This window comes from Carassius gibelio, chromosome B14 (assembly GCF_023724105.1).
Source record: "Carassius gibelio isolate Cgi1373 ecotype wild population from Czech Republic chromosome B14, carGib1.2-hapl.c, whole genome shotgun sequence".
NCBI lineage: Eukaryota > Metazoa > Chordata > Actinopteri > Cypriniformes > Cyprinidae > Carassius > Carassius gibelio.
In genome coordinates, this window is record NC_068409.1 from 28,330,625 (window position 1) to 28,345,329 (window position 14,705).

At 36.2% G+C, this 14,705-nt stretch overlaps 2 protein-coding genes across 2 annotated transcripts; both read left to right on the plus strand.

Annotated features, from left to right (window-relative positions):
* Positions 1–1,495: 1,495 nt before the first annotated feature.
* Positions 1,496–7,899, plus strand: LOC127971814 (uncharacterized). Its single transcript, XM_052575053.1, has 7 exons — positions 1,496–2,208; positions 2,819–4,169; positions 5,139–5,167; positions 5,450–5,578; positions 5,676–5,742; positions 6,289–6,396; positions 6,808–7,899. The coding sequence occupies exons 1-7, from the start codon at positions 2,069–2,071 to the stop codon at positions 7,387–7,389; spliced, it is 2,406 nt and encodes an 801-aa protein (XP_052431013.1). The 5' UTR covers positions 1,496–2,068; the 3' UTR covers positions 7,390–7,899.
* Positions 7,900–8,687: 788 nt separating this feature from the next.
* On the plus strand, positions 8,688–14,403 carry LOC127971066 (RDS/peripherin-like protein xRDS35). The gene is made up of 6 exons (XM_052573823.1): positions 8,688–8,829; positions 9,126–9,276; positions 10,454–10,729; positions 11,478–11,632; positions 11,933–12,179; positions 13,747–14,403. Exons 1-6 carry the CDS (start codon positions 8,693–8,695, stop codon positions 13,975–13,977), a joined length of 1,197 nt encoding a protein of 398 aa, XP_052429783.1. The 5' UTR covers positions 8,688–8,692; the 3' UTR covers positions 13,978–14,403.
* Positions 14,404–14,705: the final 302 nt, after the last annotated feature.

Sequence of the window (14,705 nt, forward strand, 5' to 3'; positions counted from 1 at the left end):
CATTCATCATGGGCCAACAGGAACCTGTTTAGTGACGAATGCTTTTAGTGCTAATCTGGAAAACGGTTAATAAACGATTTTATATTACTGCGCTAAATGAGAACAATCATTTTGGGATTAAGTTTTAGCAATCATCAAAGTTAAAATGCATTATTTAATCTCCCAAACTGATGTAAATGATACAACTTGTTTTTCATTCTTAAAGACTATAGCAATGCATGATTTATTATTTTTGGCAGATGTCGTCATTTGTGCGACAGCTTTTGAAATGGCTTCGCATATTCGTCATCATCAGACAGTAACTTTCCGACCCACTGCTAATATATAGCTAATAATATGTCTCGTTGTATTGTACTTCATCGTACCATTCTGCGTCACAACACGATGTGTTATTTATTTTTAATAAAATGAAGCCCTTATTAATGTGACGAATGTGGAAACGTGTAAGGCCTGGGTTTTCATTTGAAAGTTACCACTAGATGGCACCGGTCTCACATTAATCACATCACACAAAGTCCATTTGCCCCTGAATAGAGATGAATAGCCTAAATCCTATCAGTCCTCAGTGTTGGGGAGTAATTTACATGTAACTAAATTACGTAATTTGATTACAAAAGAAATGTAACTGTAATCAGTTACAGTTACTTAGAAAAAATATGTAGGGCCTATTAAATTATAAATTACAGAATGAATATTTTATTGATTACAAATCTATTTTTCCCCCACAAACATCAAAATTGACTTCTTTCATAAATTGCTTTGACTGCTCTAATACATGAGACCCCAACGTTTCATGAGTTTAGGACACATGTTTATTTAATAAAGGTTTTATTTTCAGGTTTATGTATATATATATATATATATATATATATATATATATATATATATATATATATATATATATATATATATATATATATATATATATATATAGTCAAAGGCCAGTGTTTCCAGTTATAACTATGCAAATATTTAATTAAAAAAACTGAAGGCTATCATATCTACTAAACTATTTCCTGTTATGGTTTTAAATTTGTATTTAACCTCAGAATGATCTCAAAGTAAAAAGAGGGCCCGATTTTGTGGCTTTAAAATTAAATTCTTATAATCTTAATTCCAGTGCTGATCAGTATGTACCAAGGTTAACCCTGTATGCTTTACATGTTTGAAAATGATTAACAGTTGAATAAATTAGAAATGTAGAAAATTAAGCTAAAAGTAATCAAATGCAATCAGTTAGAAATAGTTACACTACTTATTACATTTTAAATAAGGTAACTTGTAATCTGTATCCTATTACTACATTTCTAAAGTAAACTTCCTAACTGAATGAAAACCTTCAGCCAATGAAATAATATATTAATCCTTAATTTTTTATTTATTCTTTATTTATCAGATTCCATGTGTTTTGAACACGAGCATGAGAAATGGAAGATACATATAGGCCTAATGTTTTATGGGTATGAAAATGAATGCACAATAATAAAGTTATTAACAAAATTCCCATGTCAATTGCACTATAGGCATTTAAAGCAAAATATGTTGTTTGGTGATAGTATGTGACAAGAATGCCATATTTGTCTATGCCTTTAAATATAAATGTCATCCAATACATCCATTGTGATATAACGGAGTAGACTTGTGAATTTCATTCTCACCTTTTTGTGTATGTAACCCAGATACCATATAATGCAATGCCCTTTCAGCAAAGCCAATCGATTGTGTTCCAGCTGTGCTCTCCCCATGAGGATGTGGAGTCATTACATCAGAATCAGATGGATATTGGGTGACAGAAAGCCCTGGCAGCATTCAACTTGTTTTACTCCTGCTGCTCTAGCCTCGTGGAGAAACATCTGCTTGTGAAAGGATGCACTTTTAAATATATTTCTTTAGAAGGTCATTCATTTTTCTGATTCCTGGAACCTTAACAACAAATTTTATACAGACCCCAAAACGCTGCAAAGATCACATACCCAAATCAGAGCTGAACAATTCATTTTCAGGAATTAAAAGGGAGGCATCAACAGAGTAACACAGCTAAATACTGATAGTGTAGAGAGTATAAGAGATGGAAAGATACTTCACACCTGTGTATGGCTCCTCAGAGGATGAGGTGAAAATGTACAAACATTACCATCCTATACCTCAACAGCATCCTCACAACCATCATTACCAGCACAACCATTATCACCACCGCGGACCACACAGGTATGTGTTTCAACTTTCTCTGGAGGATATGTACAATTAATTAAAGTCTATCTATCTATCTATCTATCTATCTATCTATCTATCTATCTATCTATCTATCTATCTATCTATCTATCTATCTATCTATCTATCTATCTATCTATCTATCTATCTATCTATCTATCTATCTATCTATCTATCTATCTATCTATCTATCTATTAGTGCATTTGTTTAATTACAAAAAGATAACCTTTAATACTCTTTCCTACTTATTTCTACTTTCTGCAATTATGATTAATTGAAACTATATATCATTAGTATAGTGGAGAAATTGTACATTGTGGCTCAGTATATATATATATATATATATAGAGAGAGAGAGAGAGAGAGAGAGAGAGAGAGAGAGAGAAATATGTATAATATATACATTGCCACCCATTTTATTGTGTTTCGTTTTGCATATTGAATTTTTTTCTGATATTAATTACTGAGAATTGTTATTCAACACACTGTGAATGTCCTTACTGCTGTTGTGTAAATAAGTCAATATATAACCAGAACAGATCACATTTTGACATAATTTTTATTATTATTAATTTCAATTCTTTATGTAACCCCCTTTTAAATCAGTCCCAACTCTTCAAGCAGTCACGTAAAACACGCTGATAAACATACTCACCATCACTACGGCAACCAGCATCACTTTTATCATCCTGCAAACCCTAAAATGTCTGGAGACCATCACAGCTTCTCTAAAATGTCTTCCTCCAGCCTGTCCTCCTCCACTTCCACTTCTTCATCTGCATCTTTGACCTCTGACCCCAGCCTGGATGATGAGACGAATCTCATGCACAAACCCCAGCATTCCCTGTCCTGCTCCAACATCCCTGAGGTCCGAAGGAAAAGCCATGACAGAGAATCCGTGGATTTTGATTTTGATCAGAGAGATCAGAGGCACCGCCACAGTCTAGAAAATGCAATCGAACTGCCGCCTGGTTCTCAGCACGGACATGGGATGCCAAAAATCTCCCGGGGCCATAGCAAAAGTGAAGAGGGCCTTCAACAAAACAAGCACAAAGATGGTTACTCAGCAGGATCTCACTCCATGGATCATGGGCCACTTTACAAGACTGCAAGCCTGGGGCAAAGCCTTGCATTTGAGGCCAATTATGACAACACTCTCGGTGGCAGAGTGGTTCCCAAGAAGGCCGTTTCATCTATTCAGTTGCCCAGCAAAGGTATTCTGAAAAATAAAGATGAGGGACAGAAAGATGGAAACTTCAGGAAAGCGAAGTCTATGGAGGTGCTCTCCACCCGGGTGCACGTCACAGGAGCATCCAAGCAGATCTCTAAGGAAGCTGCGAGGGATAACTTTGTGAAGGGGAAGCTACAGTTCTCTGCATTTCTGGACGAGATCACCAAGCAGGTTATCAGTCCATGTGCTCTTAACTCTTTTGGTGTAAACACATCAACGCCACCAAAATCACCCAATGAAGAGCGCAAGAACCGCAGCGGCAAGCAGGAGAGCTTTGTGCAACCACCAAAACAGCAGCCCATTAGAGCTGGGAGACCAGATTCAGGAAAAACAGATTCAAGCTCACTCTCTCGATCCCATAAGAGCAAAAACCACAACCGAAACCTGACCAGTCCTCCACCACCGCCCCGCTGCCCTTCAAAAGCTGAAAGACAAGAAGCTGCTTCAGGTAAAGAGCACCACAGGCAATATTCTCAGATGTTCACTGATGGTACCAGCACCAGCCCAGAAACTATCCACACCAACCTCTCGAAACACAAAGGGCGACATCAGAGTAGTCATGGCCCGTCCAGGAACTTTCATATTAAGCGGGAATCACCGCCGCCTCTGCGAGCCGCAGGGCTGGAGACAGAGTCCCAGTCGAGTAAATCATCCACCAGTGCTAGTTCAGAGAAAAGGAACAGACCCAAACACATGGGACACAGGAGGCAGTCCAAACAACAGAGGGTGAGTTCATCAAAAGACCAAAAATTTTAATTTTTTTTAACTTAATGTTTGGAACAAAATATGGCCTGAACCTCTTAAAAATGTTTTTTAAAATAAATAAAAAACAAAAAATATAAAATGTATGTTTTGTATTCCAATAGTTTTATATGAGGTTTGGAATATAAAATTTTTGGAGGCCTGCTACAAACCTGTAAATTTGAGATGTGCGATGGATTTGTATATATGGTGAAAAAGATAGATTTTATTTAGTAATAAACAAACAAATTAAAGAGTCAAAATCTATATGATTAATATAGAATAAAAAACATTTTTATGAATACAATTTAAACAATTAAAAAATCTATTTAAAACATGAATAAATAAAGCAAATCAGAATGAGCAAATGTTGAGTTTTTAATGTATATTCTACTTCAAATATATGACATACCTTTGAACTTTTTCCTCATAGAATTTGGGGAAAGAAATTTTTTTATTACGGTTTCCACAAAAACATTAAGCAATACTAAATTCATAATAAAAATAATTATAAATATTTCCAAATGACATTTGAACAGTAGTGTATATATTCCATAAATTAAACAAACATATTTATTTGAGCTTTTTTTTCCCCCTTCACAAACATTTGGGTAACAGAAGCGAATGGTTAACAGTCGAAGAATGCAGTCAGCATCTGGTTCTCTTTAATGAGTTGTAACTGGTACATGTGTTATAGCAAACACAGATCAGAAAGATCAAAATGAAAGGATAATTAAAATAAAGATTGAATTATTGATAGCCTTAGACAAACATCTATGCTGGAAGCATGAGGGATACCCTTCATTGTGTCCATATCCCTTGATTAACACAATTGAACCAGATGAGTCATCAATCAATGATCTTCTCTGGAACATATCACTTCAAAAATCAATTTTCTATTTTCTGTCCTTTATTTACTGTTTCACCCCCCCCTCTCTTCTCTCGTGCCCCTAGGATTCATCTGGTTCCATGGATAGAGTTCAGTAAGTGGTTTCCCCCCTTTTCAGATTGGTTAGTTCAGACGATTGATTTTGCTCTTATTCCAGAGCTTTCCCCTACTTTACACTGCTCCGTGTCCTAAACTCTGTCATCCAGCCTGAGCCCTATCGATTACTTCTATTGTCATCTGTCTCTGTTCATCTGTCCAGTACACAGTTAGAGGAGAGTCATAGTATTTTTTCTTTACGAATGATCTATGATACTGAGCTTCTGCAGAAACACAGCAGTTTACCTCCTGACAAAGACTGATCTGTAATATATTGCAGGATGCTGGAGGAGTACAACAAAGAGCTACATGAGAACCTCTTGCAGACAGTGGCATGCATTGAGAATATGGAGGCAGAATTACAATGTACCAAAACAGAGTTAGTCAGCTTTAAAGAGAAATACAGAAGGTCAGCATCTAAAATCCATATGCAGTACTGTTAATAAAATATGTTTTTAGTTCATAAATGATAGCACTCATCTTTTATTCTCTCTTATGTTTAATAGGCTACAGGAAAGCTATTCTGTTTCTCAGCAGGCAAACAGTGTCTTGGAGCAGAAACTCAAAACTGCAGTAAGTTTAACACAAGTTGTAGAAGGCATTTTTCAGAGGTTTTCAATAGGTAAAAAATTTACCTAAATTGGTACAATGAGCGAACTAAACATTATTTATTGTTACACTGAAATGTAAATCAGTTCAATATAACTATTCAAAGATTAAGACTTCTGAGGTGGGACCAAATCATCATTTTCGGGGATAGATGTGAGATTTGTGCCTTGCATAAAAGTTTATATTTTACATATAAAAACAAAGAATATGAACAACAAGAAAACAGGGGTTGTTGCAAAAGATACACACAATCAAAGAAGCTCTGTGTCGTGAATTGCTTTTTTAAGTTTTGTTTTCTAATACACAAAGTGCCCATCAGTAAAATATGATGGTGTTCTTTTCAGGCCTTATCGCTACTTATTAAAGCACCTGCTTTCCCGTGCACTGGGCTCTATAAGAATAAAAATTCACATCTGCTGAAATAAAAAAATTAAAAAATCTGCTGGTAGTGCCTACCAACACCTGTGTTATGTTTAAACAGTATTCGTTTTTTTTACCTTATTCTGAAAGGCAGACAGCTTGGACTCAGAGAGGAAGTTTCTCATGCAGAGAATTGCAGATCTGACTAAACAGCTGGATACGTCTCAGAAGACCATCAGCTCTCTGGAAAACATCAATGTAAGCACAACTCACAGACAGATACAACAAACAGATGTCTTCAGTTTCTTGCACAAACTAGTCTATTCCCCATAAAACTGCTTATATAGTACACTTATGATATTATACATATTATTAACCTGTGATATTTTATTGTTGTATAGTAGATGTTTTACCAATACGGCTTGATTTTAGAAGGCTCACCTCTTTTTGACATAACAGCATAGCTGATCGCCAACCAATCAGCATCGTTGTGACAGTTTCTGCCCTGAACAAAGAGGGGGAAATATATATATTTGTTCAAATACATAAAAGGCATCATTGCTAACACTATAGACGGCATGGTTTATTTACTTGTGTCTGCACAATCAAGTATTTTAACATAAAAAATCACATCCAAAAGGTTAAAGGTTAACATCTTTCTCTCTTTAGGTTCCCTCAATGATTAGAGAGTTATTGAAAAATCACTTTGACTCTCATGAAGCACCGGAGCACTTCTTATGTCCTCGAACATCTCCAGGCCAAACTGATGGTGACCAATCAGAGAGGGTGAAGGAGCTCAGAAACAACCAACCATTTGATGGAAAAGGGGATGTTTTTGAATGGCCACAGACAGGACACACATGCTCAGGTGCCAGACAACAGCCTGTCACAGTCTTTCTGCCGTGGAAACATGATCACGATCCATGGGCAGAGCCAGGGCAACTTGTGACTGAAGGAAGTGACTCACAACTTCCTTTTTCTTTTACTAATGATGTGCCTATCCACAAAATGATGGCAGTTACAAGGGCACCAAGTCATGAAGTGCACCAATTAGCCATGAACACAGAGATCCACTTAATTCCCAGAAACCCATTTAATCTAGATGAGATGAGGCCCAGCAGACAGACAGGTGGAGAGGGAACTGTCACTGATGTCAACTATCTTACAGCTCAAAGGATGCTGAATGAGTTTTTGAACCAGATTCCTCCTCCAGTGAATGATGCTGAAGGGAAAGATGCAGCAGACATTTAATTTGACATCCGTGTGTAAACTGTATTTGTAAAATAAAAAATCTCTAGCATCTCCCATTACCAATATTTCAGCAAGGATGCAAATAACTGTGGCTCTGATGGGTCTGGTATTTGTGAAATACACTTAATTTCTAGCTTAACAAGTACAATTTCTCAAAAGTTATCCTTAATATTATTGTTTGTTTTACCTTTTTGCCCTGGACAATGTGAAATATTTAAAGATTGGTTAGAAATAAAGTAATATAGCTAGATATTCATATTAATTTATAACTAACCAAATTGTAAAGTTTGCCTTTCTAAAATTAAAATTAAACTGGAGAGTGTATTTATTGTATACTGTGACATTTAGGAAAGTTTGAATTGTTGTTTTTGTGAAATCAGATCGAATATTAGTTATAGTTTCTGCTAGAAAAAAAAAAAGCCACATAACCATGTACATTTATTATAGAATATCCTTGTATTTTTTATTGGAAATGTATTAATAAAGTCTTGTGTGCTAATTTGCTCTACATTTCGGAGTGGTTTATATCTGTCTTAGTGCCTTTAAGGGTGTCTTTATGTCCATATAAAACAATCACAATTCACTGCTGGTTATACATGCTTTATACAATCATGTATGTGACAAATACAAATCTTGAATCTTGAGTGTGACATCCAGTTATCAATCTATTACATAAACTGTTTTCAAATTAAAAATAAACCAGCATCAAACACTCATCATAAGACAATAAATCCTGTTTTGCTATATTTCACATGACCCATTCCTGGTTATATAATATACAGCATTTATATTCTGCACAGTCAGCATTAAAAAAGCACACACAGTTCCTATTAGACACACATTAAGACTCACATTTAAGCCGCAAACACAGCCAGCCGGCAGTGACACAACAATGTGATGTCTGCAAATACTCTAACCCATCCCTAGATTGGCCTGCAATGGAATATGAATTATATATTTTATATCATATCATATCCTAAAATGTTGAAATAAAATGTTAGAATTTGGCTGTTTTTTTTGACATGGGCATTTTTATCTCTGTGTGTTTTTGCCCTCAGCTGTGTCCTCATTTATTTCTGACCCTGCTGTATAGACTGAGGCTCACAGGAATGCATCACATTCTGTCATGCCTGTTTTCTTCTCCATTCTTTTCAGTTTCACAGTTTCTCAGTCCATTAAATGGCACACTTTGCGTCAAACCCCTCCCTCGGGCACTCTTCTGGACTTGTTGACCAAGGGCAGGTTTGATTAGAGGACGCTGGCCTGGATTCTCATTGGTGGAAGTGGTCTAATAGGATCAGACATGACAGGAGATTATGACACTCAAGATATAATACTCTATTTCATATTTTTCAGACCTAATCAAAATGGCTGCCAAACTGTAGGAGGCACATTGAAGGCTCAGGGTCTGAAAGAAAGGGCACTCAAATATTCTCGAAGGTAAAGAATTATTTTTTCTTCTGCTAAAACCAGATGATCTTGGGGACAACTTAAAATGTAATTTTAATTCAACATCAAAACAATTTTTTTGTATCATTTACTGAAAGTATTGTGTCAATGATTTCCAAAGGGACACCAGATTGTTCCTTATTATTAGAAGTAACAGAACCTGATGGGAATTTACCAGATAATTTTTTTTTGCGTGCTGGATACTGATTTAACATGACCTCTATTAAATTCCTCTTCTGCAATCTAAGCTCCTCTCTCTCCTCTGTCCTACACTTCTTCCTATGCAGCATGGTGTTGTTAAAAATAAAGTTCCCCTTCCAAAAGAGGGTGCGTCTGGCCCAGGGTCTATGGCTGCTTTCATGGGTGGCCATGTTCTCTGGAGCCATCACCTTTGCTATGGGAGTCTTCCTCAAAACTGAGCTACATCGCAGATCAGAGGTAATCAAACTTTTCTCATTAAAAAAACAGTAATATAACGTGAAATTGAAGAATGTGATGTACAAATGCATCCCTAGATACATGCTTGTTTTCCAAAAACATAAATGGAAACCATTATAGTCCATTTGGATCTATAAAGTGTGTGAGAGAATAATAAGAAATGCACTTCAGTGGGGCAGTTGTGGCCTAATGGATAGAGAGCTGGACTTGTAACCCGAAGGATGTGGGTTTGAGTCTCCGGTGGAGCAGGGATTGTAGGTAGGGGGAGGGAATAACCAGCGCTCTCTCCACCTTCAATACAACGACTGAGCTGAGACCCTTGAGCAACGCACTGAAGGATGTGCGTTCACGGTGTGTGTGTGTGCACTTGGATGGGTTAAATGCAGGGCACCATTTCTGAGTATGGAACACCATACTTGGCCACACTCATTAACTTACTATATTTACTTAATGGTTTGCATATATTATTTATTTGACCCAATTAATAAATTACAATCATATTTACAATACTACAACCCTTAATGCTGTCAACAGCAGTGTAACAGGCCTTAGCTTTGTCTTGTTGAGAGGAATAATCTCACATAATCTGAGGATTGGCACTCAGATAATGTCCTGTAGCGTGCAACAATACCTGAGCCTGTATCTATAATGAAGACAATAAACATAACAATGAAACCTGATAATGAGTGAAAAGAGTATTCTGGAAAGAAATTAAGGATAAAAAAAAAAACTCATACAATGCTTCTGTTTAACAGGTGTGGTATAATTACAATGTTTACAGTTTTTAACATAACAATATGTAACCTAAAGATTTTGATGATGTATGTAGGTTATATGCAGATGTAGGAAGAATTGAAGTTGCTTGATGGTTTCCTGTAGCTGAAACAGTAAAGTATGGTGCTAGCAACAACAAGAAATGTAAAAATGTAAATAAGTACCATTAATTCAGTGTAAGTTGCTTTGGATAAAAGTATTGTCACATGCATTAATGAAATAGTAGGTAAACCCTTTTTCTGATACTGATCAATTAAAAAAATAAGTTTTCAGATGAAGTGTCAGCCTTTAGTAAAGAAAGTAAACACTGATCTGGGCCTGATTAAATGTCAGCGCATAACAGCAAAAACAAAAAAACAAAAAGGAGAAAGAACAAATATTCCACCCTTCTCACTCTATACAGGTGATGCACAGTATGGACATCCACATTGTACCAAATCTGCTGATGGCTGTGGGGTTAGCGTCAGTGGGCATCAACATCTGTGCTGGTAAAGTCTGCCAGGACTCACTGGACCCCACGCGTTTCCCGCGCTGGAAGATGTTTCTTCCTCCGTTCTTCTGCTTCTCTGTCTTCCTCACCTCCCTGCTGCTGGTGGCCATGATTCTGAGCTTCGCCCTGCAGCCCAGCCTCGAGGAGTCTCTGAAGATCGGGCTGAAGAACGGCATCCACTTCTACAAGGTTGGTGAGAGAAAGACAAAAGGAATAAAGTGGGGTCTAAAAGTTATTTAACAGCAATAAGGTGATATGGTTTGATATGATTTAGTAATTTAGGCAAAGCCCTTACACATACAGTATACAGATACAGTACACAGATAGTGTACATATATATTATATGTGTGTTTGTGTGTGTGTTATTTACATAGTGCTCTCTGGTCTCACATAATATCTTGTTTTCGTGCATAAATCTTTTTAATTATATCAAAAATGTACGTGTGATTCACATTTAAATTTCAGAAATGTCTTGTTTGTAATTTTATTTTACACATGGAGGACATATTTAACAGATTCCCTCCATGTGTGAAATAAAATAACAATACGTTTTCTTAAGTTTCTTGTGGAAATCACAAGTGATTTTTTTAATACTATTTGATTTATGCTAGATTTTTAAATGTTAGATATTTATTTATTTTGGAGTACTTTAGTTATTTATTGAAATATATAAATAAAATAAATCTAGCATTGCAGAGTCCTATAAATATTTATTTAAACGAATCAATCTGATATTTCAGAGACCTTTTGTATACTAGACAATACTTCATTCAAAAATAAAATATTACCAAAGGCAAGGCAACATAATGTACTAAAGTCTAAAATCCAAAGAATAGAAAGAATTTGGTATTGAATTGGTAACTGAATTGCAGGGTTTCAAGTCATATTTCTCTTGATGAATTTTAAAGTAGTTATCTGATGTCTCATATCTCTACAGGATACAGACACACCGGGCCGTTGTTTCCAGAAGGAGACTATTGATCGTCTACAGATTGAGTTCCAGTGCTGTGGTAATACTAACTACAGGGACTGGTTTGAGGTGCAGTGGATCAGCAGCCGCTACCTGGACTTCACATCCAAAGAAGTGAAAGAGTGAGTCCAAAAATCATAGATAAACTCACATGAATGTGAAGAGTGAAGAGTGAGTCAGAGTTATCAAAAGTTATCAATAGTTATCAATAGTTAGGCAATACCCTGCAAAAGGGTATTTCTTTTAGCTTCCAAGGTGCATCTGAATTTAGAATGTTTTGTCCTGAAACAGGATTTCATCACCAAATGAACCTGATGCATTGATCAGAAAGTCAATAAAAGGAGCTGCAAAATCAATAGTGTAACAAAACTAGAAAAAAAAAATATAGTCTTATGTTTCTGTCTATTCCATTTTGCCATCAGTCGTGTGAGGAGTAACGTAGATGGACGATATCTGCTGGATGGGGTCCCATTCAGCTGCTGTAACCCTGCCTCGCCCCGGCCCTGCATCCAGTACAGTCTCCTGGACAACTCTGCCCATTACAACTATGAGTACCAGAGTGAAGAGCTGAACCTGTACAACAGAGGTTGCCGCCAGGCCCTTGTCAGCTACTACATGGGTTTAATGAACACCATCGGCCCTTGCGTACTATTTGATTTCCTTCTCCAGGTATGAGCTGATTAATGGCTTGAATGAGTAGTAATTACAGGCCACTGACCCGTCCAAATAGAAACAAATAATTAGCTTTTCCGACTCGTGGCTTCTCTCGGGAGTCTCCTATGAGCGTTTATAATTGAAGTTTGTGATGTATGAGTAAAATAAGATATGCATTAGACGTTTGTGTTTTGTTCTCCAACATAAATGATTCATGTGAATTCTGAACACCCTAATTAAATATAAGTTGCTAGGAAGAAGCTATACAAGGACTACAATTGTTGTCAGCAAAACACAATAGTGTTTTATATAAATGAATAGTTTTATTCAGCAAGCATGCATTAAATTAATCAAAAATGACATCTATAACTTTACAAAAGATATATATTTCAAATAAATGCTGTTTGTTTTAATTTTCTATTCCTCAAACAATCCTGAAAAAAAGTATCACATTCCCACAGAAATATTAAGCAGCACAACTACTTTCAACATTGACAATAACATGAAATGTTTCTTGAGCACCAAATCAGCACATTAGAATGATTTGATCATATAATAATAAAAAAATACAATAAAAATTTGAACTTTTACAATATTTCGATTTTTAATGTATGTTCTATATTTCTGAAGAAATACAACAATTAAAAAATTTATGTTGTAATTTATGTTGAATCATGATAACTACATAGAGTTTACTCACGGCAATGCATGGTAAATGGGAACTATCCCACGAACTGATGTCAGAGGATCATTATGAATGTTTTGTGAGGATTCCCCTAAAATAACAACATGATTTTATGCGTCAACCTTGAATGACACATTGTATAATCTAATGCGCTCAAAACATCGAACGGTTCACACACTCATCATCACTGAATATTGACACATTTCCGGAACGGCTGGCAGTATGGTTGTGAACTCAAAGGTGTCAATATTCATTATTTAAGCATTAAAATAACTTTAACCCAAAACATCATGCTCTCAGCTTTTATAACAGTCACAGCTTTGTAACTTTAACAGTATGATTAGTTGCTTCTCATACACTAATCCAATAGACAGCAAACCAACGCCTGCAGTGAGAACCAGGAAAAGCAGGTTTGCTTTGCTATCTACAAAGTGTGATATTTAACATGGCATACTATCAGTTGTTACTTCATAAATTCAAGTGTAGTTTGTTGTTTTTCGGGCCCCGTAAGTTATAATACAGTGTGGTTATAACAGAGAGGAACAAAAATGTTTTTAAAGGAGGAAACTAAATACTCTTAATAAAGAAAATGAAAGCCAAAAATGAAAATGTGGTTACCATTTACGTCATTATAAACCATCGTTCTTCTGTGGAACAGATGAAAAAAAAAATCTGTTTTGTTGTCCATACAATAAAAGTTAATAGGGTCTGAATATTCTTGAGAATATCATTTTTAGTGTTGCACAGAAGAAAGAAATTCAGACAGGTTTGCAGTGACAGTGAGGGTGTATAAATGACAGAATTTTCATTTTTAGGAAGACATTTTAAGAGGAGCTACCTGAAGAAAAAGTCTTATAGGAGCTTGAACTCTGACCTCTATATCTCTTCTGCCTTCAGATGACCATTCTGGTGAGTCTGCGCTATCTGCAGACTGCAATGGAGGGTGTGATTGGACAGGAGAACGTGGAGATCGAGACAGAGGGATACATCCTGGAGAAGGGAGTGAAGGAGACATTGCTGGAGACTAAAGAAAAGATGAAGAAGCTCCTCCAGTTTGCTCGGGTGGACGACGCATCCGCTGTGACCCCGGACACAGAGCCAGAGGCAGACAAGCCAGCCACAGCCTAAAAGACCAAGTGTGATTGTTTATAATGAATGTTAATGTGCACATGAGTGCTAATTGCCCTTGATTATCATCATCCAAAGGGAATGCATAATCATAACTGCAACGTAACACTGTTACTTCATTATATTGTTAAATGAAGTCAAAAATTTGAGGTAAAAACCAGTAACCTCTCAAAACACTGGAAACTGTTAATACAAAACCTGACAACACCAAAATACCCCTTTGGCAATTATATATAAAGTGAAGATGTATAAAGAAAAGTTAAAGCAGAAAATTCCAAGGAAATGAAGGCAATGAAAAAGTAGATGTGGTCTGTAGATGTGTCGCTGCTTCATGCTTTGCTTAAATAGATAAAAATAAAGAGTTGAAATTGCAATAGATGCATGCAGAAAATAATAATAATAATAAAGATTTGAGTTTTTAACTGATCTGTGAAGTCATGTGGTCATTGAGAACGTTCATCTAGTGCTTCTTTTTGTTTTTCACTTTTGTGTTGAAATGTGTTTTTCATTTGGACACTCCTTACCTCACACAAGCCTGATATTAACTTCCCTCGTTAAAGGGTGTAGTGGTAAATTTATTTCCTCTATTCCAGCCTATGCAGTGAGAGAAAGACAAAGTACGAGTAAGAGAGAAATGAATAGGATTATGCTGACCGAATGTGGCAGGCCTTATTGTTGGGTGTCCTGTTCTGACACCTTAAATCTCTTTATCCCTTTGATGATGGTTA

Excerpts from the sequence above, each read along its gene's own strand:
- LOC127971814 (XM_052575053.1), top strand. The coding sequence starts at position 2,069 with ATGGAAAGATACTTCACACCTGTGTATGGCTCCTCAGAGGATGAGGTG. Across the intron at positions 4,170-5,138 it reads GGCAGTCCAAACAACAGAGG|GATTCATCTGGTTCCATGGA; the intron begins GTGAGTTCATCA and ends TCGTGCCCCTAG. Across the intron at positions 6,397-6,807 it reads GCTCTCTGGAAAACATCAAT|GTTCCCTCAATGATTAGAGA; the intron begins GTAAGCACAACT and ends TTCTCTCTTTAG.
- LOC127971066 (XM_052573823.1), top strand. The coding sequence starts at position 8,693 with ATGACAGGAGATTATGACACTCAAGATATAATACTCTATTTCATATTT. Across the intron at positions 9,277-10,453 it reads AGCTACATCGCAGATCAGAG|GTGATGCACAGTATGGACAT; the intron begins GTAATCAAACTT and ends CACTCTATACAG. Across the intron at positions 12,180-13,746 it reads TATTTGATTTCCTTCTCCAG|ATGACCATTCTGGTGAGTCT; the intron begins GTATGAGCTGAT and ends TTCTGCCTTCAG.